This window comes from Streptopelia decaocto (assembly GCF_964273445.1).
Source record: "Streptopelia decaocto genome assembly, chromosome: 9".
NCBI lineage: Eukaryota > Metazoa > Chordata > Aves > Columbiformes > Columbidae > Streptopelia > Streptopelia decaocto.
The window spans coordinates 10,608,954-10,636,570 of NC_138664.1; the positions used below are offsets into that span (position 1 = coordinate 10,608,954).

At 47.9% G+C, this 27,617-nt stretch overlaps 1 protein-coding gene across 1 annotated transcript in view; it reads right to left on the minus strand.

Moving 5' to 3' along the window:
* IGDCC3 (immunoglobulin superfamily DCC subclass member 3) overlaps positions 1–27,617 on the minus strand; it is a gene marked incomplete at both ends in the record, with an annotated part of 102,527 nt that overhangs the window by 25,144 nt on the left and 49,766 nt on the right. Inside the window, 4 exons of the mRNA XM_082061020.1 lie at positions 2,522–2,680; positions 8,863–9,000; positions 12,947–13,077; positions 16,033–16,177. Coding sequence (XP_081917146.1) covers positions 2,522–2,680; positions 8,863–9,000; positions 12,947–13,077; positions 16,033–16,177 — 573 coding nt within the window. The remainder of the gene's footprint in view (positions 1–2,521; positions 2,681–8,862; positions 9,001–12,946; positions 13,078–16,032; positions 16,178–27,617) is intronic.

Here is a 27,617-nt window from a genome sequence, read left to right on the forward strand (position 1 = left end):
GGTCTGCCATGTCAGTCATTATCCGTGTTTTCGTCCCAGACAAACCTGAACAGCAATCACTTGAACCTCTCAGCTGCAAAATCCAGGCAAAAAAAAGATTCGGAGGAAGGAAAAGCTGCTTCCAGAGGGAGGGTGAGCAAGCCTGGGAGGACTCCAGCTGCCTGGCTGCAGTCTGCCACGAGCTTCCCTGGGGCAGGACAGGCCCATGAAAACCACGAAGCGTTCTATGGATGGACAACAGAAGTTGGGGTCCTGGATACTGCAGCTCATGTCTAAGGGCTACTCCAAGGACACGTTCCACACCGCTGCCAGCTTCTCTGCTGAGGCTGCACGCTGGAGCATCCCCCTCCCACAGCAAGGCTGGGCTCCCATGGCCCTGTGAGTACCATTTTAGAGAAAAAATTATCATCTTGGTTCCCTGGGTGAAAACCCATAGTAAATCTACCCCAGCACTAGACCAGCTGCTCAGGAGCTGATGTTCGAATCTCCAAAGAGACTGAAAACTGCCCATCCGTAGCGATGACAAGTTGTGCTACCTTTCCCCTTCTCATCCCATTGCTAAAAGGAGCAGCCAACGGTGTCCAATAACTGTATTTTTACAACTTCATAGATTTTCGAAGCAATTTCTCTTGGCTCTGCCCACCTGCCTCCTGTACGTCAGCTTTGGGTTTAGACCTCTGCTACACGCACCATGTCCTGCAGCAGCTCTAAAGGGTTTGTATCAGTATGGCAGGGTTGTTCTTAATGCCTGGGTTGGTATTTCTTAATAAGGGGACTTGTAATTGTGGCAGGGACCGCGGCTGCTGCACAAGCAATGTGGTGGTGGGTCACCACCAGCGACAAAGGGACCCATCAGGTGAGCACCAGGGCTGGAGTGGGGCACTTTCCCCATGACCAGCATAAAAGGTTCAATTAGCTCACTCTGGCAAGAGACGTATAATTTTAGATTCAGGGTATCATCAGTCAATAGTTAATGAGTGAACTGATGAGAGCGCGAGATGCTTTAAGTGGACGAGCTTGAAGAGGAGGTGAGTGCCTGCAATCAGGGGGGATTAGTGCCATTCAGAGCATGCTGCCAGCTGGGTTTGACTTCTGCAACCCTTCCCTGACTCCCCTCACCATGGAGACTGGTCGCACAGAGCACATGGAGGGGATTTGTTTCGTTTCTTGAGTGCTGATCTCTACTCTGGGCTGGATCACCCTTCACAAGCAGCATTTCAGGACTGTTGCAGTGGGGAAGGGGAGGAACCTGCATCTCTTGGGCATGGTCCCCAAAGAGGGCTTCACTCACATCATGGCAAGGGGCTCAGATGCAGTGTCAAGTGCTAAAGAAAACAGTCTTGCTGACTTTTTGGAAATGGCTTTAGATTTACTTAAGCCATTTCAATTGGAGAGTAATACTCTGAGTGACATCCACTGGATATCGCTCCAGGAGCGATATCTACCATGCAGAGGAGTCCAACATGAGGACAGTGCCCATGTATCCATATCAATAAGAACCATGCAGGAGTGAAAGATGAATTTGGCCAATTAATTCAGCCCAGGCTTTCTACTGAGATGTACAAGTACAGTAACAAGCAACAAGCAGTGCCTGCTAAACCAAATATATGCTTATGATGGAGTGGGAAACCATTGCAACCTGTGCAGCTGAGGCCTCAGTTGAGTGATGCCTGGTTGCCACTGACATACACCCACCTGGAAAGCCACATGTCTAGAAGAGAAGTCCTTTGTCTGATACCATCACAGAATCAAGGAATGGCTTGGGTTGGAAGGGACCTTAAAGATCATCTTGTTCCAATCCCCCGTGCCATGGGCAGGGACACCTTCCACTAGACCAGGTTGCTCAGAGCCCCGTCCAACCTGACCTTGACACTTGCAGGGATGGGGCATCCACAGCTTCTCTGGGCAGCCTCTGCCAGTACCTCACCACCCTCATGGGGAAGAATTTCTTAATTCTATCTAATCTAAATATCCCCTCTTTCAGTTTAAAACCACTACCCCTTGTTCTATCACTATGTACCCTCGTAAAAAGTCCCTCTCCAGCTTTCTTGTAGGTTCCCTTTAGGTGCTGGAGGCTGCTGTACGGTCTCCTCAGAGACCCCCTTCTGCAAGCTGTACAATCCCAACCCTTTCAGTCTGTCTCATAGCAGAGCTGTTCCAGCCCTCTGATCATCCTCATGGTCTCCTCTGGACTTGCTCCAACAGGTCCATGTCCCTCTTATGCTGGTGGCCCCAGAGCTGAACACAGCACTGCAGGTGGGGTCTCACCAGAGCAGAGTAGAGGGGCAGAATCACCTCCCTGACCTGCTGGTCATGCTGCTTTTGATGCACTCCAGATGCAGTTTGGCTTTCTGGGCTCCACACCCACATTGCTAGGCCACGTGAAGCTTCTCATTAAGAGAGAAGCAAAGTCAGGATCTGTCCAACCAAACCCATCCCAGCGCCCAGGTGACACGTGGAGCCCGTGGAGAGGGCACAGTGATGTGGGCATCGCTGCTCCCTGAGTCCCGGGTTTGCTCACCTTGTACCACCAGCCTGCCCTGCGCCGTCCTTCGCACCCGAGTGCCAGGTTTGTTGGCCGCGCACACGTAGATGCCAGAATGCTGCACGGTGAGGTCTGAGATCATGAGATTTCCTGTCCCCAGCACCTGGATCCCCTCCACACCGATTGGACGGCCATCTGAAAGAAGGGGAAAAGGATAAGAGTCATGTGCTGGACCTTTGTGTGAAGTTCTCTAGGGCACAGCCCTTACTGAAGCCAGTCTAAGTACTCATGGAGTGGTGCCACGCTCTGTTACAGGGATTTGCCAAGTCAAGTGAATAGGTCTTAGGTGATGCTCTTAGCAGAACTGCCTTCTGGACAAAACACATGATCCTCAGTCACATTTGCCCAAAACCGTACTTTGTGCTGCTTGGAAAACCAAAGTACCATCAGAAGAAATGTGAGAGCTTTCAATTACATGTTCAGATTAAGATGAAACACCCAGAAGATTTTCAATAGAATGGTTAAACCACATTAAATCATATCAGCTTCTGTGAGCCATTGCCTGCCTGGGTTCTCACATCAGATTGAGCAAGGATCCAACCAGACCAACAACCTGCTCCCAACAGAAATGCTCTGGGAAGGAGAAGACCAGCCGGCGTACAGCAGGACTTCCCTGATGAACTGTCCCCGCAATTATGACTTGAGAATATCCTGAGCCTTTTTGCCTGCTAACTCTTGATGGATTTTTGTTGGCCAGATCCATCTCACTGCTTTTGGAAACTATGTGAGCACTGCATTTTCGGTTCCTTAGCTCTTGAACATACAATAGCTTAGGGTCAAGGAGCCAAACTCTGAGCTGGGTGGTTAGATCTGCTCAGCTGCTCTGGCTTGGAAGGGCAACTGGAAAGGGCTGACTTCATCCTGAGTCTGTGGTAGGCCAAACCAGCTCAGTATCAGGGAATTAACCCTTTTCCAACAAAACTTGTTTTCACTGGAAAATTCCCAGCCAGCTTTAATTACATTGTGTTTCACTAGTATCAGGTCATTCCTTTTTATTGTTGTGTTGGTTTGTGTTTTAAGAGAGTGGTGAGAGCCTGGCCCAGGCTGCCCAGAGAGGTGGTGGATGCCCCATCCCTGGAGACATCCCAGGCCAGGCTGGACGGGGCTCTGAGCAACCTGAGCCGGTGAAGATGTCCCTGCTCATGGCAGGGGTGGCACTGGGGGAGCTGGGAAGGTCCCTTCAACCCAAACTGTTCTGTGATTCTATGCCTGACCTCAAGCAGGTTTCATGCTTCAACACAGGCACTCAGGACCAGTTAAAAGTTATCTTGCTTTAGATGTAATATCATTTAGATGTAATATCATGCTTTGCATAATAAAGAATATTACGAGGATATGGGCTGTTCATAACAAACAGGTTCTGGAATAGATTGGGAAACATGAAGGCAAAGCAGCACTCAAGGAGAGGAACAAATTAACCATCAACCAGAAAATGCCACTTTGCAACCTGCTGCCCAGAAAGCACTCGGAACCACATGGAAAAGCACATGATTGGATGGGGAGCAAGTGTCTCTGTCAGCATTAATCAGAACAGCACAGGTTCATCAGCTCGTAAGCCCGGGATGTGGAAGTGAGGGATCCTATTTCAGATTAACAGCTGGGAAACACCAGCAAAACATGGCCTGAAAGCTACAAAGCACTTCGCAAATGCATCTCCTGCCATGCTCTTTATGTATTAGTTTTCAGGAAATTTTTAAACTTCAAGGTTTTCTTGCTTCATTAGGCAGGCAATGCCAGACCACTTAATTATTTGCGTTGCAAAGAAAAATGCTCGGGTCTTGTAGAGAGAGAAAAACAACGTCATTAAATGATTAAATGATCACATAGCTGGCCAAGCCACTGCAGCAGTAAATGTCTCAGTCATAAAAAGGACAGTAAAACATGACCTGTCCCACATTTAATGAGCAGTAGGAAGGAACCATACCTTTCAAACATCATTGGAATTGCAGTGTAAAAGAGGCCTGAATTAAATTCAAATTAAACTTGATTTCATCTTTTAAATTAGACCTTTTGGAAGTCCACATTTACAATAGGCATAAAAATCAAATCTCTCTCTCGAGGGAGGGACAGGACCAGTGAAAGATGTGGAGTGGCCACCCCTGGATGCTTCATCACATCGTTGCCTCAAGAAATACCACAGAAATGTGACTTGAATGTCAGTAGTTTTATTGTATTATTTATAACGTGCTACATAATTTAAGCAGGCAAAGACCCAGCCTGCAGCAGGTACTCCACACAGGCCAAACCCCAGCATCGACATGTCTCCAGTTGCCTCTCTAGCTCCAACTATTAATTAGAGGTGCTGGTGGTCTGAAGAAACGTCTCCTGTCAACCTAGCATCCTTCATCTCCTTAAAGAACAAGGCTCTCCCAGCTCAGAAATCTCAGGGGATCTGCCATTTGAGTCAGAGATCGTGGCCAACTCTTAACAGCCAGCAGAGATTACCGTGCCAGATCATCCCATACGCCTCTTGCTCAGTTCCTCCCTTCCAAAGAGCACTGGAAAGGAATAATAAAGAAATATCTCCTGCTCCATCCTCCTCCTCACTCTGCTGTGCCTCACTCCACCTGAGCCATCCTGTGACCAGCTAGAAGGTCTCTTCAGCTAATACCAAGGCCAACTTAGTAACATTGACAACGTGCATAAATAATACAGAGTATTTACACAAGAAATTCCTCACGTCTTGAAAGCTCAGCACTTTGTAGAAGTGCTGTGCGGAGGTACTGACATCTCGCACCTGCTTTGCAAAGGTTTCTGTCTATTTTAACCCATTTCACTTACACAGAGACCTGAAGAGTGGCTTGGATCAAGGGATCCAAACCCTGAAAATCCAGACTCCTGGCATCACTTGCCATCATCCGAAAGACTGCAAAATCTAACACTAGTATTAGTGCCCAAAGCTCCCAGGACTCACGTAGGTTTGAAACTGTTGCCCACTTAACACAACCTGTACTTCTTTTTGTGAAGTCAACAGCAGAAAATTTGAGGGATTAAAACAAGCCAGTCCGGGTGGAAATGTCTGACATTCCCCCCGTTGAACCCCAGTTGATGAGGGCTGAAAAGGAGTTTCAGCTGGTTGTGAAGAGCAGATGGACACAACGGATGAAGAAAGGAGAATATTCTCCAAAGGGAAGATGCTCCCAAGGGATATCCTGGCTATGGACAAGTAGAGGCTTCCAGGTTGCCCACAGCAGTGAAATCTGGATGAAAGAGCCCTGGGGTTTGGAAGCCACATTATTTATTTTTCCAAGGTGTATGTGATGCTTTCTGGAGCCTATTCTCCGCCTGCTAACCAAGTGATTGGCACACCGGCACTAATTACGGAGACCCGTTAAAACGTGCCAGGCGATATGAATATGCAATGACACGAACGTCTTTCTTTTATAAGTAGCAAGTAGAAAGAAAGTAACAACTTTCTAATGTTGATCATTTAGCTCTTTTGTGAATTCTTTGTATTGTGCCACAGTAGCCTTCCACTTTTTAGACACATGGGTCTCCTGCTTCAGCGGACACTGGGCACCGTGGATTAGCATATTTAGAGTACATTGCAACAGTTGACTATTCAGTATGTGAAGTGGTGAAATTTACTCTATTATTTCTAAACACTTACGGGAACTGCGCTCCTGTCAACCAGTCAGCCATCCAATGCAAGCTTCTGTGTCCAATAAGTTACCAATTAATTGGCTCCTACAATTGTTGTATAGTTTACTTCTTGAATGGCTTCCTCTTTAGTAATTTCCTTCCCATTGTGCGTGCCTTTCTGACAACTTCTGTATAACGCTATCAGATAATCACTGTCTTTTTCTCTCTAGCCTCACTTTTCTATATCTCTCTAAATAGTTTATTATTCTGCCTTGGTACCTTTTATGGAGGCTAGCTCAGTGGCCTGTCACTTAAAAGGTAAAGATACATTAAAATCGTCATTCATTCAAAAGGCTTTGCAGTAAGTGCCCAGGATATTAATTTGTGCGCACATACAGGTCCAAGTCTGAAGTGCGCCGCTCTGAAAGGAAAAGCCCTATCTTCCCCGAATGAACCCTTAATGATTTTACATTTCTCTCAGAGCCTGCTCTCTAATGAATGTTGACATTTCATGCACGGCGAGATACAGGAATTCTGTTTGTGGTCGGGGGGGCTACAACATATTCCCAAGGAAATTAAATTCAAAATTGATCGTGTGACACTCAAAAACTGGCCCAGAATTGGAAATATTTTCTTCAAGCGAAATATAGCTGCCTTCCCCACTGACAACCAGCCAGGTTTTAGCAAAGCCAAAGCAAAAAGTGCAAATGTTGTTATGGTTTGCTTTCCCCTGCACCAGAAAGCTGTAAAAGCAAAATTGTTCTTTTGCTCCTTTCTGACAGAAAAAATGCCAAAATGTCAAAACTGTGAGCAAAACGGTTTGGTGAGACTGTCTGAAATGCAAAGACCCAGCATAATGACAATGTCATGACTCTATTTTGACCAGGCAAGAAAGATGTTCACATATAATTGACCTTTTTTGTTGTTGTTTAAATTAAGTCAGGTTTATTGCTAAATCAGCTGCATGTCTCTAAGACTTTGTGGCCACGGATGCTTTTAATTTCTGGGAGTGGATGAAAAGGTGGGTTTTTTTTTTTTCCAAGTTGACTAATTTAACTGGTTGCTTAAGCTGAACCAGCTCTGCAGGAGGAAACTCTGGAAGAAGACCCTCAGATGGGAGGAAGCCACACGTACAGATGACGGATGCTCAGGACCGTCCAGTCCAGCATCAACCCCTCTCCCTCCTCCTGATCACACAGACACAGAGACATTAAAACACTCCTGAAATGGCTACAAAGAGACCACAAACCCACCAACTCATCAGACAGCCTGTAAGCCACGCCGCTGTCGAGATGTAAACTAAACAAGATCTTGTGATGCTTCGGACAGGAAATATTCCTACTGAAGAGGAGGGATAAAAACAGGATCTGTTTCCCATTAACTAGCTCTAATTCTGCTGCTGTTCAGCGTGGAGAGGGTATTTATTTTGGCAGAAGGCAATGCTGAGCCCAGACCATCCAGACAAACATTGCATGGAGCTATTACATCTTCATTATTGCACTGCTCTAAAGAGACAAGTGTTTTGAAGAAGGTAATAAGCACTTACAATTAAGGCAATTATAAAGTAGTTTATTATAGTTGAGCGCTAACATAGAGGTGCCTTGTGTCCAAGAGAACCAAACTAGTGATACAGCCTATCTGGGGAATTTTTAAAACAGCATCAATCTAACAGTTATGGCTCTGGAGGAAAAAAAACCAAACCACACAGCTAGTGGCAGACAAGAGCTGATTTTACAAACCATCGGAGGATGTGAGCAGGAGGGCAAAGATGGAGAAATCGTGCGATTGATGTTGGATACGTGTCCGTGTCCCCTGGCAGATGGCTCTGGGGTGGGAAGAGCTGGACTCTGACCTTTGGAGAGCCACAAGGATGAAGTCCACATCCATCCCAGCAGCATGAGACAGGATTATCCCTGCTTCTCCACCTCGGGGGACGCAGGGAGATTAGCATCCTAAAATTACGTTACCTTGAGGACCACAAAGGTTTGGGAAATAACACACCAAACCCAACCCCACAGCATGCACAGGTGGAGTTACAAGCTCCGGAAGGTAAAACAAAAGCCACCAGCTCTTTGCTCCGCACAGATTTCTGCAGGGCAATGGAAGTGTTGCTCTGGGCAAAATAGTTTCTGAGCTACTATCACCAAGTTAGAGCCTAAAATAACTCTTTCAGACTGGGAGAAACACAGCACTTTGCTCTTCCTCGTCTGTATGACACCATTAGATGCTGCCTCTGGTTTCCTTTTCGATTAAAAAAAATATCGTGCATTTGTTTTTTCAGAGCTTCAAACACGCTACTTTAAACACTCTCTTTTCCCTCAAGTTTTTTAAAAACTCCCTGAACAGGCAGCAAGTTTCTTTCAAGGCTGTTTTACGTGAAAGAAGTGTTTGTGTATGATATTGCTTCTCTAGGCCAACAGTGGTGATGTTTTTGATGCAGCTGAAGAAGATGCTGTCACTTGAGGAAAGACAAAATTATCACCTTTCATGAAACGTCTACAAGTTTAACCAACCCCCTTCTCTATCGGGTGAAAATAAGATCGTGGCAGAGAGAAAAAACAAAGCGTAGACGCAAGGATAAAAAGCACTTCAAGCCTACAATTACCTTCAGTGGGAATGGAAAGGGTGAATCACTTGTTGCGTAAAATACACAGTGGCATCTACCTATTGCCTGTGCGATAGCAATGGAGAGAGGAGGAGGAGGAGGAAGAAATCCTGGTCATCCCAGGGCTTACCTAGGCGGCTCCAGGAGACGATGGGCCGGGGATTGCCGGTGGCGATGCATTCCAGCACAGCGGTTTGATGCACCGTCAGTGTGAGGTTCTCCGGACCGACAAGAATCATGGGGTCCTTGTAAACGCTGGAGCGGGAGCCTGCAAGGACAGCGTCGGCGTTAAAAGGTACCCGAATCTCTCTTTTTTCACAGAAACACCAAGGGCTTTGTGCATCCTTGAAGTACAAATGATGTGGGTGGCTGGCATAATCCTGGATAAATTTAAGATGCATATGAACAAAAGGAGCAAAATGTTTGTATGACAGTCACAGTACCTGATATTCCTAGTTAAAACGCCTCAGCCAGCCAATCCGGCCACAAGCAGCCCTGTTAACACCCAGATACGGGCAGCATGAAGAAGGAACCGTGCTGGGAAATGCAGTGAGCAGATGTGTAGGAAAAACATGGTACACAGGGAGAAGATAACCTGCAGGGCAGCTCGTGCAGACAGGAATGCAAATAAATGGAGGAGTTGCTTTGTCTTTCAGTATCTCAAGCCATAAAGCAATCCATGCAGTCCACAATGCCTAAATCTGCCTCTCTGCAAAGATCTCTATTGCTGCTGGTGTCATTTGCCCCAAAGTCTTGTCCTGGGGCACGGAGAATAATGGAGGTTTCAGTCCCTGGCTCCTGCTGAGGATCTTTTTGAGAGGAAACTCAAGGAAACTTCTCTAATGACTGCAGCCCACAGCGTGGTTACAGAATCATTTTGGTTGGAAAAGACCCTCAAGATCATCCATCATCGAGTCCAGCTGTTAACCCAACCCTGGCACTAACCCGTGTCTTTTAAATCTCAACTCTGTGTCTTTTAAAACCGTCCAGGGATGGTGGCTCCACCACTGCCCTGGGCAGCCTGTTCCAATGCCCAACAGCCCTTTGGGGAAGAAATTGTTCCCAAGATCCAACCTCAACCTCCCCTGGCACAGCTTGAGGCTGTTTCCTCTTGTGCTGGCATTTGTTCCTGGGGAGAAGAGTCCAACCTGCTCCATGCTACCCTGCCTTTGACAGCACCCCTGTCCTGACCCACCCTGGTGGAACTGGGTGCAGGGAGATGATGCATCCCATCGCTCTGATGTAATCACGATACAAACATCGCTCATGATGCAATTGCGAACTGTTCATTTGCACTACAGTAGCACCAAGTGGCAACAACCAAGAATGAAGCCTGTTGTACATGATGCACAGACCCACGATAAAATAAAGCGCTGGCACAAGGACACTGGAAACCAGACAGGTACGGGATTAGCAAAAGAAACCACATTTCACCAGACAGGATAACACCACTAGACAAAAACATCATTCTGTGTCAGGTACAGCATTTCGTCCCTAAAAAGTGCCTTATCCCTTGGCCAAAGTTCCCTTCAGCCTTCACTCAGATTTCTTAGGAGCAGGAGAGGAGGAAAAAAATGAGATATTCTTAGTTTCCCATAAGTAAACAAGAACACTGATAATCTCTGCATTAGTCTCCTCATTTCCGAGGAGAGCCAGGTGATTTTCCAGAAATGCTGAGGTCAAGCAGTGTTTAAGGAATTCCAACAATCTGACAGCTGCTGCTGGCAGAAATGCTCCATACACCTGCGGAGAGAAACACTTTGGCTGGTGTCTGTCCCCGAGCAGGAGGGGGACACGAGGAGGGCTGGGGAGCCGAGCTCGGCCCTGGGCCGGGCTTTGCTGAAGGGATCATCCCAGCACACAGACTTTCCAGTGTCCAAAACGCTCGTTATAGAGAAGCGATCCACCAAAACCTGTCTGCGAGGGTTTTTTCTCCAAGAAAAAAAGCATGTCTTTTCTTCCCGCATTTTTAGCATTGCACTTTGACAGCAGCTCAGGGGCTGAAGTCGGGGCATTAGCAGGGGGATTTCGCAACAGTCCAAGGGCAAGCACAGATCAGAGCGGCTCGTTTGTTAATCGTTCCTAGAGGGGCTAAATGGGGAGTGACAAAGCAACTCAGGAGTTGTGTCTAAATAGGCAAAATCCAAGAAAAATCACCGTGTCAGTGTGACTTAAAAGCTGACTTTTCTCAATAAATGCATTTCACTGCAAGCCATAAAATGCAGATTTTTTGATGAGAACCAGAATGCACAATAAATTCATATGACTGGCTGGTTAACCCCAAGAGATCTGAAAAACAATACCTTCCCCCTCAGCACCTCGGAGTGCCTTTAAAACCCATGTAGATTTATTGTTCTAAACCACAATACTAAATGTTCACGCTTAGAATAATACGATATCATCATTGTATTACACAGTGATTTCAATATTTCAGAACACAGAGAAATGAAATGAATTGTCCAAGGTCACCCAAGAACATCTGTAAATGGGAGCGGAGACAAAAGCAGAATTTATACACCATTCTATTTTGGGAATAAGAAATTAAAAAATCACACTGTTTGATTTATAATCTGAGTCCTAAATATGCATTTGGGTTTTCAGGTGTGGGAAACATTTCCACCGCTGGTCACCTTCTCCTGCAAAGGCCACATGACGGTCCCGTCCCCTTGCTGCTGAGCAAAATGCCCACGGCAGTGGCAGCTCCAGGGACAGCAGGGACGGGGACCCCGCAGGGACATGGTGACCAGACACCAGCATCGTGCAAAGGGGCTGATTGTTCCCAACCATCGAGGAGGAGGTTTCCTTCTCCAACCAGAAAAGCTCTTTGCTGCAGGGTCGGAAAGCAAGGAGTGACAAAACGAGGGACTTGTGGCAGGCGAGTGCTGCTGGAGCTCAACAGGGTTCAGGGCAACACGGGGGGGGATTTGTTTTGAAAGGAGAAAAAGGCTCTAATGAAGCACATGGTCCCCAGGGACTCTGCCAGCAGCAATCGTGGTGAGGACGGGGAGGTCCCCAGCACCGCCAGCGGTGACAGGGACTCTAGCAGGGACAGCAGCGTCGCCAGCACCGTCTGTTAGATCTTGATCAAAAGCACGGCAGCAGAGAGAGCCGCAGCTTGCGCTGGAAAGGTGTCAGTGCAGAGAAGCAGGCAGCCCCACAGGAGCATCTCCGCTAAGCAGGCACTGAAAATAATCAATCAGTAGAGCTGGAAGACGTGTCCATGCCGCTCGCTGCCAGCGAGAGGAAGGAAAGTGCTGCCAGCAGGTTCCTTCATCCCCTGCAAGCAGCCAGCTTCCCCCTCCTCTCTGAGTTATTGCTGGAAAGGGTTCCAGGAGATCAGTTTGGGTCCCACGGGGACAGCTGACAGAGGATGGGCAACGGGCAGCTCAGTGGAGGGCAGCACGGCTGTGGAAACATGATATTTGCACCCTGATCCTTCCCTCCCTGCGCCCATGGTCATCGCTCCCACATGCCATTTTCTGTGCTTTCCCAAACAGGCCAAACCTGCACACATACAAAGTGTGGACGTGGGTTGCTTTGGTTTGCCCCTATGGCTCCATCACGTCCTACCTCTGCCAGCATGAAACCAAACAGCAGTTTGGTTTGGCGATTTTGGCCCCTTTTTTTGGAGAGGAAACCATAATGCACCATTATTTCTTCAGCTGGAGCTTCCAGAGGTGAAAACCTGTTTCAGTCACTGACTTCAAATGCGGATGGAGAACCAAGTCAAACTCAGCCTGGGGTGCTCAGGGCTTCTCCTTCTCATCTTTCAAAGAGAAGTTAGCCCACTTCAGTTGCAGTGCAATGCTAACAGCCTATGGAACATAATTCCCCCATTAGATAAATAATTGATCACCCTGTGTGCTGCAATTACTTCCAGAGTGGGCAGATCTCATAAGGAAATGATGAATCTTCCACATTTCCAAAAGAATTTATTTAATGTAAAGCTGCTGTAACTCATTTTCTCACCGTCCTCCCGCTACCCAGAAACTGGCACTAATGTAGAGGCAGAGAGACAGATTTATTTATCTGCTATCAAATGGACAGATCTGGCAGGAACTAATAAGAATCCAGAAGAAGAAAGGGGCTACGGCTGGACAGAGAGATGCTTCTCAGTGCTGTCAGCCTCAACCTCTCTCTAACTGTCCTGCTCCAGACCAGCAACAGGAAGAAAAAGATGGAACGACAGTCAGGACGGCATTAGCGGTACTAACCTGACACAGTGAGCCTGGCCTCCCGGCTGAACTTTACATTGGCAATATTGGTGGCAACACAGTGAAAAATCCCACTGTCTTCTGCCCTCAGTCCCGTAATCTGGAGGACGCCCTTGGGAAGCAGCGTGTACCTGCAGGAAGAGAAAGGCAGAAATAAAAACCTGCAAAGCTGGACACGATGCAAAAGAAGGCTGCACACCCACGGAGAGGGGTGCTGGCTCCCCACATCCCGGTGCAGAGATGCTGATCCCACCCCAGCGATGCTGAGCCCACACTTTTCACTGCAATCAGTTCTTTATTTTGGGGGCTATTTGAGCCTCTGGTCCTTTTTTACAGGGGGCATGTTCCCTTTATTTTCTGATGCATCCTTGAGAAAGGATGACTTTTGCTGGAAGGCTACAAAGTACGACCTTCTTAGTTAAGCTGTGGAAAAGCTTTGGGATGTGAATCCAGCTGATGTGGGAGTTATCGCTCATCAACTGGAGCACAGTGACCATGGACAAGCATCAGGGTACATGTCTGCTCTTAAAACCTCAAATGCGTGGAAATGCATGTTTAAAATAGCCAGCAAGTAGGCATACATGAATATAAATAAGTATTTTATATATTGAAAACGTAGATATATGTAAATCATGCATGCAAACACACATATATGTATACATACATTACACGTTGCTTGGCAACTGTGTGTTTAAATTGGCTGGTAGTAAGTCATTACACTGTGATGAGTTAATAATCCATTTCCGCCTGGAAGATGAAGAATATCTTTTCTCCATATCAGCATATGGTTAAGTGCCTATAACCTGCTCCCCGCACCGGGTTCCAAACGCGAGGCTCAGTGTCGGCGGCAGCGTGGCAGCAATCAGTTTTACACGTCCCGAAGTTGATTGCAATCTCTCTGGGACTTTAAAATGCCCATTGTTTTGGATGAATTATACCACAAGAAGCCTTCATTTTTGTTAACAATCTGCCCACAGCATTAGAAGATTCAATTCCAAAGCTATTATTCTGCCTTCAAAGCCTCCAAGTGCAAGACTCGGCATACAAATTTATATGCACTTTATACACAGAAATGCACAAAGCGTGATTAATGCAGAAATCCAATTCAGTTTGAGAAGCAACCCTCATCACCCAGACCTGTTGGTGTCAGAGATTAATCTACTGAGCTGACAATAAAAACCTTCCCCAGTAACTTTACTGCTACAAAAAGCCAAATCTGTTAAAAATCAAGACACTGAACGCAGGGAAACTGCTCTGAGCCCATGGTCTCCAGGGCTTGGGCAAGCTCCTTGCCCTGGAGGAGACGCAGTGGGTATGAGGATGACTTGGGGATCTCTGGGTTGGAGAAAAGTCTTGGTTCCTCAGACTTGGGGGTCCTTAGCCTTGGAGAAAAGAAATCCTGCTCGCTCTCAAATCCCTGCCACATCTCTCACCATCTCCACACCTGTGACCCTGGACTCAACTGGAAAGGGGCAATAATGCATGAAAGACTTCAGGGGAACTTCAGCAGTCCTGCAGCATCTCACTGGGATGCACACAAGGCATCGGGCCCAGTTCTGCACCCCTGACTTCTGCTGACACCAGTTACTCTACTCTACACATCCCCAGTTTAGCACTTGTGTGAGTGAGGAGCCGTCAGAGGAGATCAAGTTTAACAAATCAAGCCTGTGCTGGGCTAAAAAAAGCTCAGATGAAAAACCCAAGGAAAAACAAAACCTGACAGTTGCAGTTTTCCACGGCAGGGTTGGGCCTCTTGGGTCCTTCTACCGTAAGTTCACCGTAATGCTGAAAAGGTCAGGCATTGTTCCAGCCCTCGTGTTTTCTCCTGCCTCCAAAGAACCCAAGCGCATTCTGCTGCACAATTGACATTTTTAAGAATAGAGGCTTTCAGGAAAATATTTACAGCTTCCTGCTTTCTCCTGTTCCCAACGCACGGACTTCAATTGCCCATCGAGGTGTGCTGCCACCGATTGTTCCCCGCCATCGGTTGTGCAGCTCCCCAGGTGCAGCTGGGACCGCCGGAGGCTGCCGGCACGGAGCACATGTTTCCTGCCACCTGTCCTCACCCGAGCCCCACCGCTGCTCAGAGGATCAAACCGTGATGAGGACTGATGAGGGACATTTCCCACACAAAAGGAGCAGCTTCTCAAACACAGGAAGAGAGGACGTGCTGTCCAGGGGCTCAGCTGGGGAAGGAGGGCAGCTGGGGGGTCTCTTTAGGAGGATGGAATGGGAAACATCAGCCCAGGGCAGCAAGGGATGCTCTCTGTAGTGTAATTCAGTACTTGCAGGAGTTCAGGACCTATGTGGAAGACACTAAGTCAGGGATCTGTCTTGGAAAGAATTGCACAAAATGGAGCTATGGAGGGATGAAGGATGCCAAAGCTACCCCGGCTCTGCTAGGACTGCTGGGTGGGCTCTTCATGCTAGAAAGTAACCTTGGAGGAGAGCTCATCGGGGGGATCAATGCAAGGCCTTGCCCACTCCAAAATCAACTAGTGGGCTTTATCTGCCTCTCCTGGGAGATCATAGAATCATTTTGGTTAGAAGAGACCCTCAAAATCATCACATTCAAGTGTTACCCCACCCCTGGCACTACCCCATGTCCCTGAGAACCTCATCTCCATGTCTGTTCAACCCCTCCAGGGATGGTGACTCCACCACTGCCCTGGGCAGCCTGTTCCAATGCCTGACAGCCTTTTCTGGGAAGAAATTGTTCCCAAGATCCAACCTCAACCTCCTCTGGCACAACTTGAGACCGTTTCCTCTCATCCTGTCACTTGTTACTTGGGAGAAGAGAGCAACACCCTTCACGTTACAACCTCCTTTCAGGTAGTTGTAGAGAGTGAGAAGGTCTCCCCCTCAGCCTCCCGTTCTCCAGGTTATTATTTCTACACAGTGTTTGACCAGAAGGAGCTCAGACAACCCACAACATTAACTAAAAGAGTGTTCCATGGCAGAAACACTGTCCAAGACCCTCAGCCCCAATCAGTTGTGTCCCAGAACAACTGTGAGAGCAAGAGCAAGCCTGGCCACCTTTTCTACCTGGAGAAAGGACAGCAGTACATGGTTTGCACATGTCCTACCTTTCGTTGTCTGTGTTGACTGGCATGCGATTCTTTTGCCAGAGGATGACTGGCTCAGGTAACCCATGGATCTGGCACTGGAATCTGGCTACACCACCTTCCTCCACCACTGCGTTCTGAGGGTGGATGTGGAAGTCGGACATCGCTGGAAGACACAAGGAGAGATAAAAATATTCACACGTGAAAAGAGATCCACTGCCAATAACTTTGCATGACCTAGAAACACCCCAATTTGCCAGAGACAGCAAATGGATCACAATGCAAGAACAGAAGGTTGGTTTGTAGCCAAACTCCCGCATGGAGAAAAAAGACTGGTGGCAAGTTCTTGACATACGTTTTCCTCTGCACATTGAACTGATTGATTCAACCAGGACAGGAGGCAGTGCGTTGTGACACACAGGCTCCACAGCGAGGTCTACGCAGGGAGCAAGATGCTCTGGCACTTACCAGAGGTCATTCTCAACAGCACAGCAAGCTTTGGATCCAACCTCACATCAGAAAAGAGATGCCTATTCTTTCTGTTGCTGCCAGTGTCTTATCTGCTGTCAATATCCTTCTGATGTGCATGGCTTGACTCCTAAACTCATACTGCTTATGTCTTGACCAAAGTTGCTCCCAGATACTCCAGTAAAACTTACAGCCCTTGATTTCCACCTCTGGTACTTGCTCCAGCTCATTGCACACTCTGCCTTCCAGCACTGCAGAAGGAATGGCCACACCCCCATCCCACGGGCCAACAGGCTCCAGAAAGAGATGGTGCCAAGAGCTCCGCAGATGGAGGGGTTCAGGGTTGGCACCACCCAACGGTGAATGAGAAACCTCAGCGTACCCATGCAGGATAAATACAGACCAGCCCGCCTCCACACAGCCGCAGCTGTAACCATCGTGTGGAAAGACTTGGGCATGCTGTTAGAGCTACATAAATAATACAGTAATTATTACTATTAATTAATTGGAAGGTGCTGCCTGTTGACTCTGCAATGAACATATTCAAGGATAACAAACATCCCAGTGGTTATTTAGCTCATAATTCATTCACAGCGCTGCACCTGTGGAAAGATCTCTCACGTTATCACACAAAATAAACTCCAAGAGAGTATCCTGCTCTGCTACCCCAGCCCAACAACATCCCCCTCCACAGCAAGAAAGCCTCATCCCCTTTTACATGCATCACATATAATGAATGTACCTCTGCTAAGGAATAAGCTGCATTTGTGTCAGGGCAGCTTAATCATTCATCTGCAAACTCCAGTTGGGCTCGGGCAGATGGGAGATGGCCATTAGCAATCATACATTAAATATGTGTTGCATTAACCCGCGCTGCTCCCCCAGCCACCGCCCTCAACCCACTGACTGCAGATTTGTTAAGCTGATCGAGTAACACACAGCGAAGCCCCGGTCCTGCATGGGTGTCAGGTTGGGAAGGGCAATCAGCCCCACATCGGGATGCACCAGTGGGAGCAGGACCAAGAGGTAGCCATGCAATGCTCCAGTGTGATGGGAACACACCAGCAGAAGGTGAAAGATCACGCAAAACTGTATTTCCCTTTCCCAAGATGAAAGGCTGCCCAGAGAAGTGGTAGATGCCCCATCCCTGGAGACATCCCAGGCCAGGCTGGACGGGGCTCTGAGCAACCTGAGCTGGTGAAGATGTCCCTGCTCATGGCAGGGGTGGCACTGGGGAGCTGGGAAGGTCCCTTCAACCCAAATTAATCTATTACTCTATGATAATGCAAATATCCTCTCTGGTAAAGGATGAAGCCCAATGGTAGAACAGCAATTTACCCAGTTTGCACAGATTTAGCCTTGAAATGAGACTGCTCGTGGCTCAGAGCACTCAGTGATGTGGGAAGGAGCCCAAAGGTTGCTGGGGGGGTTCTACCACACCAGGTGATTCCTCTTCCAAGGGATGCTTCAAAAAATGGGGGGTCCAGAGGTGCCCATGGCAGGAGAGCTCGAGGGAGCCTGCAGGACATTTCAAAGCTGCCACCGGGAGGTTCAGACCAGGGTGAGCATCTTGCAATCAAAATTTATGAACTCTCACCAAGAAATGAAGAAAAGAATTAATGAGAAAGACACAAAGCTCATTAATACAGAAAAAAAAAAAAAAAAAAAAAAACCAAAAACCAAATTCAGATGCCTGCAGGAAAATTCCTCTCAAATGTACAGATGCTCAGTGCTGAGGTTTTTCGGTGGCTGACAGGGTTGATAAGAAGAGGGAGGTGTGAATGAGAACAGCCCCAGCACAGACTTTGCTCTGCTGGCTACAGAATTCATCACTGTTCCTTTATTTCAATAATATCACCTCTGATAGGTAAAACTGCAGCAATAACCTCTACTCTTAAAGACACTAGTATTAATATTTATCATGAATAAAACATGGGAAGTTATAAATAATTCAGTTATGAGGATGTTAAGTAAAATATTGCTCTTCAATGACCCTATAATGTGGCTCTGAAGCACAGTTTTATGTTAAATGCCGAGGAAACACTGCGACCCTTGCCAAGACCAGCTGGCTTGCAGAAGATGCATTAAAAATTCATGTGCTGAGCTACAAAATGCTATTTTTAACACAGGTTTACGAGTTTATTTACAGTTGCAGAGACAAAAGCTCTTGTAGCACGTCCTGTAAAACAGCAAGAAAACTTGAAGGCGAGTGATTACCTGAGATGCTGTTTTCAGCTGGGAAATAAATCACTGGGTGTAAGGAGAGGGATAGAAACTGCTTTACAGGACATCGCTTGGAGGGGCTAAATCTCTCCTGACATACGTGAGGTTTTTATATATGTCCCAGCCAGCCATAACAAACTCATACGGTGAAGTGTTTGCTCCTGTTTGTCACTTGTCACCCGTTAGCAGCCCGGTGGTTTTTGTTTCAGCCGCCACAGCGAAGGGCCCGGGTGAGGCTGGCCAGCAGCCAGGGAGCTGCAGCTCATTTCTATGCTAATGGCCATCATCATTTTAAAAATAAATACATGCAATCACAATATTCACCCGCCAGCTCCTAAGAGGGGAGGTACCCTCTGATCCATCTGCCCGCAGATCTGCCGAATGGCAATGCCGCATCCATGTGCCAGCGGAGGGACTGGGGCTGCCCCTGGTCCCTTTTTGCTGTCATGGGACTGGGTGAGTGTCACCCTGTTCCCATTAAACTCCCTTCTGCCATCTCCATGTAGCACGGTACCGTCCACACACACAGTGAGCATAGGGTAGTCATCAAGCTATAAAATCGCACGTAAATCACGTGCACACTCATTGCTCCATGTTGATGCTCTAAGCCACAGTACCTCGGAGCTTCTACTATCATCACACCTGGATTCTGGCCATTGGTACACACAGACCAGTGAATAACAAAATAAAATGAGCTCACAGCAGATGTGGAATGGTCCCAGCAGCTCTCTCATGCTGCAGGCATGGGCGCACCTTCTCCCAAAGATGTTGGCCAAGGCTACATCCAAGCCAAGTTGTCTATAGCCACACTAACACACGAGGGAAAGCAGTTACTCTTCATCTCTTCTTACCCCATATTTTATCATGGAGGACCTCAACTAGGATGAGGCTGGGTGACAGGTGAGGTTCTTGCCTAAAGAGAACCCCATGGTTGGGATCTCCCACCACCAAACCCTCACCAGGACGCAGTCCCTGAAGGCATCTCCTACAGACACAGCCCAGGTGAGCAGCAGCTCTTCTGCTCATCCATATTCACATAGGATTTGTTCCGGTAAATGAACTTGCTGGGTCTCCTCTAATCAAAGCACAAACACTCTCTCCATCCTAACAGGCCCCATGGAAAGGCCAGTGGAATAAAAATAAAAATAGGTATCGAGTGAAATTTTCTTTACTCCATAAAAAACTAAATTGAAACCATTAGTGGCCAATCCTTTTTTGCTCAGTACAGCATTAGTGTAAGCTGGAGATTGACCTAGATTTGATATAGAAAAAGAAAACATTAACTTGTTATGTCAAAGCAAACCCTAGGTCTGTTAAAATCATTAAAACGCAAACATTATTATCAGATGCAGGCACAAGGAGAGGAAGAAGACTTGAAAGGTTTAGTGCCAAGTCTGGTGTTAGAAGAGTATTGGGGAAGCCCAACTAGTTCTGTAATCATATTGCTTTTTGCTTTTAAATTACTTAGGGGGAAACAGATACCCAGGTCGGATTTAACACAAGAGGATGCTGGGGAGGAGCTGAGCGTCCTCACGGACACTGACACCAGGCAGTTCGCAAACAACAGTCTACAAGTGAAGACCCTTTCTCCACATTTCTGCCACCAACCTCTTAAATTCACACCTCTTCCAGTGCAGACACGTGGTTAAAATGCCTCAAAGTTACCTGAGTGAAAGGAACAAGAGCTTAATGGGGACGTGTCTCCAGCAGCTGGGCTCCCAGATACCCCTGCCAAGGAGGACAAGCTTCATTAGCACTGTTCCAGCTGATGAAGGTGAAGCCTGGGAGGAAAATAGTTTGCCCAGTGCAAGAGAACAAGCCATGGGCAGAGCTGAGTCTTTCCAAGAGTTGCTCCATCTTGATGCTGGTGATAGCTGCCCAGGGCAGTGGTGGAGTCACCATCCCTGGAGGGGTTGAACAGATGCGGAGATGAGGTTCTCAGGGACATGGGATAGGGCCAGGGCTGGGTTAAGAGCTGGACTCGATGATCTTGAGGGTCTCTTCCAACCAAAATGATTCCATGATTCTATAGCTACTGATTTTCATACTGAATTTTCTAACTTACTAATGAAACCAAATTTCCCCCTAGGCCAGCAGAAGTCGGGGTCGTTTTTAAAATGCAATGAACACCGTGCCAATTTAACCCAGACCTAAATCACTCTCAAATCAGGGCTGAGAGCTCCAGCAGAACCAAACCTCAGTATCTGTGAGCTTTATTCAGCTGCCATCCTCCTTGGCACTGCGACTCCTTCCCAAACACTTTCCCTGCCCCAAAGCAAGCAGAGGGATTACATCTTCTTCAAGTCCCTCCTAATCTGGGAGACTTCCACCATTAAGTTAACAACTGGCCAGGGAATATTTTCAAGATGGACATGAGGTGAAGGCTTAGCAGACACAGGTCTTATATTTTGTTTCCCTCTGTACTCTGGAAATGGAGGATTTCTCTGCAAGGAAGAGTCAGCACAAAAGACGAGGGGCATACAGATACCACAAATCCCATCCTCTCCTCTCTTCCCCCCTTGCTTTCAAGCAGGAACGCTTTCCCAAGTCTTTAAGAAAAAAAAAAAGACACTGCATCTTCTTTCTCTACATTTTTTCTTTCAAGATGTATTTTTATAAAGGTTTTTTTTTAAAAAAAGCCCACGTCACAACAGCCCCGGTGGCTCCTCCAGCTGCAGAGCAGCCTCTGCGCCCGCGACCGGCCCTGCGTGTCTAATGATGCTTTTGTGCGAGGTTGTTGCTGAACTGCCATGAGCCCAATTTCAAATGCGAGTTGCTTTGTGCATAGTGAAGCGTGAACAACAGCGCCGCCCATTTATCTATTTAATTCTTCAGGAGTAGCAGGAGCGGGGGCCTTCGCTCACATCTTAAAGGGAAGAAAAAAAAAAAAAAAGCCAAAAAAAATAGCCTTTTCTCTCAGCTTTGGAAAGGGAGGGAAATATTAAAGAGCAGCCGTGCTTCTCCCAGCACAGAGGAAAATCCCTTCTGCCTCTTGCCCACAAATCATAGAGGTGAAAATCCCAAATCTCTATTGTCTACACTGGGCCTCAGATCTCCAAAGAAAATGGGCTGCAAGACTTGGGAGGGTTTGAAGCAAGGAAGACATTTTGGAGGAATGTAGCTCATTTCAGAGGAACCAAAATAGGTGGTAAGATGAGAGAGGGAGGAAGCCTCATCTCAATCTGTGCTGGGCAGAGGGAAAGAGGGTCAGCCCTGTACGCTTTTTATTTGCAATATTTGCAAATAAATGCTTATTCCCCTTTTGCTCTGGCTGTCGTTTTCTCCCTCTGGAGCTGATAAAACTGCTCAGAGCGGGGATGACGGATGGTCCAGGCTCTCCAGCCTCTCTGCATTTTGCATCCTTGTGTCTGTGGCATTATCACATTCAACCAAAACTGCATGAAATAATTTAAACAAGACTGAGAAGACACCCCATGAGATTAACTTCTCTGGTTGAAGAGCAGAGTCTCCACCTGGCCTGTTTTTTGCACACCCCCCCACCCAAAGCCCCTGGGATGGGGATGAAAGGGAGAGAACTGAGCTAATGCCTCACACAGCAGCTGCCCACGGGAGGGAACATGCAACAGATGTTTTACAAGAGGAGGAGAAAAAACAATCCACTGCTTCATGACTCAGGTCCACCAGGAAGCAAATTGCTGCCTGATCTGGGACTACGGATTCTCAATTTTTTGCATAAGATGTCAAATGACTGCGAGACAAATCCAAGCTCAGGTCACCTCTCCACTGCACTGCAACAAGCAGCACCCATGGACTCCACCAATCCATGATTTACTGTTTTGTTTTGGTGCTTTGAGAAGTGGAAAAAAGCAGAGAGCCCTGAGGGGTTTGCTTCTGCGTGGGGATGAGAAATATCCTCAGAAGGTGGTGAGCACCTCTCCCCTGCACACAGACTTGAGTTGCAGGGAATGTGCTCAGGGGTCCCTGGTTGCTCTGCAGGAGGGAAGGACCACGGCTGGGAGGAGGAGGAGGAGGATGGGTCCTTGCAGGGACTTCATTGTGGCACCTGGAAAAACTTTGAATCCTCGTGCTGCAGCACCGCTCCTCTTCCTGGACCATAGAATCATTTCAGTGGGAAAAGACCTCTAGGATTGAGTCCAACTGTTAATCCAATGCTGACAAGTCCATCTCTAAATCATGTCCCTGAGAACCTCATCTCCGTGGCTGTTCAACCCCTCCAGGGATGGTGACTCCACCACTGCCCTGGGCAGCCTGTTCCAATGCCCGACAGTCCTTTGGGGAAGAAATTGTTCCCAAGATCCAACCTCCACCTCCCCTGGCACAACTTGAGGCCGTTTCCTCTGGTCCCGGTGCTTGTTCCTGGGGAGCAGAGCCCGACCCCCCCTGGCTCCAAGCTCCTTTCAGGCAGTTCAGAGATCAGAAGGTCTCCCCTCAGCTCCTGTTCTCCAGGCTGAACCCCCCAGGTCCTTCAGCCGCTCCCATCACACTTGTGCTCCAGCCCCTCACCAGCTCCGTTCCCTCTCTGAACTCGCTCCAGCACCTCAAGGGCTTTCAAAGTTTCTCCTTTGAACATGCTCCCCACCAACAGCACATCCCAGCCCCTCCTGTACAACCACATGCACCTCCAAGCCAATCTCCTAGTCCTAAAGAACAGTTAGTAGATTTATGGTATCGGTTATAGTTCACTTATTGGAAAAATAATTACAGCACCATCAGTTGTTGACGGAGGGGTACTCTCCCCTGAGTGGGAAAGATTTTTGTCTGGATAAATGCAGTCTGTGCACCATCCATGGAAACAAACAGGGGCCACATGCTCCAAGGGCTGTTTTAAACTGAAATATCTCCCAATTCCTATGAAGCTCACAAAGTGCTCCCCCCCATCCCCCAGAGGGAGACTGTGCCCATACTGTATTGGTGCATCATGCCAGGGAGCATCTCCAATACCCAACACCCCACCACCCTTGCTATCTTGACGTGAGAGGATGGAGAGTACCAGCAGAGCTGCCTGTGCCAGAGGCCCTGAGGCCCTGAAGGCAGCTGGTATTTAATAGCACAGAGACATTGCCCAAAGCCTGCCAGTTCAGCCCCAAGACCTCCTGCAAGGCGGCTGCAGCCAGAAATCATCCCAGCCTGCAAATATGGAGCAGCGAGTCCCGGTGCATCAGCACAACACCCTCTCCAAAGCCCAGCAAAAACCTGGGCTGTCTGAGCCTCCTCGAACCCTTTCTGTAAACGGATCGGTCATTTTACCTTTCCTCTAAACATATTTTACATTTTAGAGAGACAGGCACAGAAGACAAAAAGTGCCATCCACAGTCACAGCCCAAATCTAACATCACCCCTTGAGTACCAATGGCATGCTCTATCCACAAGGCAAATATTCTCCTTATAAATCCCTTCAAAAGATGCAACTTGGCAATCCCGTGGACCAAATTTCTCAGTTCCTTCCATGTTCAGAGCACACGGCAGCATCCCATCGCGTAACCTGCCACACAAAGCAGCACAGCAGACAGCCCAAGGTGGTTATTCATCTTCCAGCACCCTCTTGTTTTGCAGGGGAATCAACTCATAAACAGCCCCTTTAGCGCTCTCAAATTGGTTTCAGGGAGAGAAGTTGTTCCTGGCCAAGAGGGAGGCAGCGCTGGGAAAAACCTTTATCAGGGAGTGCTATTGCAGTAATTTTTCAAGATAAAATTGCTCTCCGGCTCATGACAGCGTTTAGTGTATCCTGAGGCGACCATTTGTGAAGCCAAACCTGTGGTCCTGCCACCCTGCTGCTGGAGGGAAGGGGGGAGTATTAAATGTCATAAACAACTCTTAATTTGCCTGGGTGGATGGCATATGGGGCCAGCGATTCTGCAGTGCAGGAGGAGGTTATTTGTCATCATTACAGTGCTCCGGCATAAAGGCTGATGGTGGCCGGGCAACACCAGGCGCTGTCACACCTGCCCGGTGGTACGGGTCACCACGGAGAGCTCCTGTGTTTCTGCGGGGTGACTTCTTGAGCAGGGGACAAACCCCAGCATCACCCGAGGGTCCCCAGCCCCAAAGCAGCATCTCCAGCATCACAAGAAGATGCTCCCTCCTGTCGCATCCACGGCTCACCTCGCTTCAGGCAGCGGCTTCTTCAGGACTTTGCTGTCTCCCAGGCTTTCCTCTGAAGCACAGTTTGCTCTTTGCAAAATACCTATGAATCATCCTCCTCAAGTGCCCCTGCAGGCCCCTGAAATAATGAGAAGATGAAGGGCAAGTTGTCCCGCAAGCCCTGTCGAGAGGCTGGCTCGGTGAGGGCAAAGCGGAGTGTGCGGCAGCTGGCAGCAGGCAGGGCTGTCCTGCCAGATCCCCATCCACAGCTCCTCCTGTTTCTCCTACTCCGACACGCACAATTAAGACAAATTACATAGTTACCATTTTGATTTGTTGCACAATAGTACTGTTTTCCATCCCTCTCCCAAATATTGATGGAGATGATACAAGAGGATGCTCCCGCGCAGCTGGTTTTGGCCCTGGACCATTTTGTTTGCAGCCAAACGCTTCCGATACTGAGTGCAGACGAGCAATTCTGCTTTTTATCAGCACAAGGCATCATCCTGCTCCTCCACAGCCCTTGCAACACCTCTAGGTAGAAACATCCCTGCTCAGCCCTCCCCGTTTGAAAATCCACCAGCCATCCCTGTCACCAACGAGCACCCGCTTTGTTTTGGCATCTCTGGAGGCAGCAGTGGGACGCAGAAAGGTGAAGGAAAGGAAGCTTTTCATCACGACTTGCCCACAGAAATGCCATCAGCTCTGCTTTCAGACAGGGAGCTGTCCTGATTTGCAGGCTAATGAATTTTAAATGAGATGCATTTTTTAATTTTTTTGTTGTCAGCCCCCATTTTTCTGCTAGCAATCACTCCAATAATAGCTTTAAATTTTCAGCATCTGTTTTTACCAGCTCTCTTGTAATTAGTTTACTAATGTATTTCACTGCGCCTTTGTTATTTTCAGAGAATTACTTCATTCCCAGCTATCAGAGATAGTGCACTTCAGTCTATAAGGAGTTTGGCCTTTGTTCCCCCGTGGTTATTCACATGGGGGAAGATGGCTCAGTGAATGACAAGCCTTTCTATCACCACACATTCTCCATTTAATGTCTTTATACTGGCTCATTAATTACCACAGAAAACTCCTTTCCAAATGGAACCTGTGATTTATAGAAGACTTGGGCAAGGTGCCATTTTTATCAGGGCCGACAGCGAATGGCATCAGTGCTGGTAATTCACTCGGCATTTTCCGTGCTCCAGCAGCGGGGTCAGCCCCGCCACGGTGGGAGTTTTGCCCAGACAACGGAGCTCAGCAAGTGCTCGATGCCGCTGAGCTGTGGCCGTCCCGCTGCTCCTGCATGGCTGGGATGACCAAATCCATAGAAAATTAAGCTACAGCCCATTCTGCCTGTGTACCAAGGTGTCCCCTGTACAGATGGGGATATTCCCTTGGATGAGTGCCTGGAGGAGGTGTCCCTGCCTGTGGAGCTGCTTCCAAGATGATGTCCTGCATCTTTTGTGGCCTTTCCTTACTTAAAAGGGGCCGAGAAGAAACATGGGGACAGACTTTTTGGCAGAGCTTGTTGCCGTAGGACATGGGGTGATGGTTTTAAACTAAAGGAGAGGAGATTCAGGCTGGACATGAGGAAGAAATTTTTTACAACGTGGCTGGTGAGAGCCTGGCCCAGGTTGCCCAGAGAGGTGGTGGATGCCCCATCCCTGGAGACATCCCAGGCCAGGCTGGACGGGGCTCTGAGCAACCTGAGCTGGTGAAGATGTCCCTGCTCATGGCAGGGGTGGCACTGGGGGAGCTGGGAAGGTGCTTTTAACCCAAACTCTTCTATGATTCTCTGATTTTTATCACATCTTGTAGTCCAAGGTGGTGTGGTGCACACAACGAAGTATCTCACACAATGCAGTGTCCCATTGCACAGCATGGGCTGGACAGCAGGTTTGTGTCCCAGATGTATCCCTCAGACTCTAAAACAGTTTAGATCTGCAAACCTGCCCGCAGCACAGGGGAAGAGCTGTACAAAGACACATAGATGAGGTTCTCAGGGACACAGTTTAGTGCCAGTGTTGGGTTAATGTCTGGACTTCATGATTTTGAGGGTCTCTTCCAACCAAAATGATTCTATGATTCCAAGACACAAGGTAAATGCTCCATGTAGACCCGAGGCAGCTACAGTAGGGGCGAAAGGCGGCTACCCCGGTTTCATGAAGGAAAAACCTGGACAACAGTCTCTGTCTGACAGAAATTCCCTTTAAATCCTTCAGAACAGCGAGTCTTCCACCACGTCCATACTCTGTGCCAAGCATGATAAACTGCCCTCTTCTTTATTAAGGAATGAAATAAGAGGTGCAAAGAGTGCACATGTTGACTAAAGAAGTTATTTAAACAGAAAAATAATCAGAAAAAGATGGATCTGCATTGCTTGACTCTGAGGAGCCACCTCACACCCTTGCAAGGGGAATACTCAGCACCCCCGAGCACACGGGGAGGAGAGAGGAGAGGCCAAAGAACCTGAGCGCAGCAACGCAGCAGGTTGGGCACAGAGTTAGCATTACTAACGACTGCTCTAAAGCTCCTTTCTCTTCACTTTAACTCTGAATTTCACTCAAATGCAGGTGATTTTCCCAAATGCCAAGTGCTCCTCTGCTCCCATCCCTTGGCGATGAGCACAGCCACTGTGTTGTGATGTTACTCAATCCAGATTGAAGACAATAATATCAAAAGACATTAAAAAGGCTGAACTGCTGTGATACTGAGAAAATCCAGCTTCCTCCGAGGTCTGCTTTTCCTCCTAGCAGCGGCTAAGCCGTTAGCTGTCATCTTGTTCCTGTGGCTGAGCTACAGATATAAATTCCTGTTCGCTCCTTGGCAATAGGAACAGCTTCCTATTTTGCTGG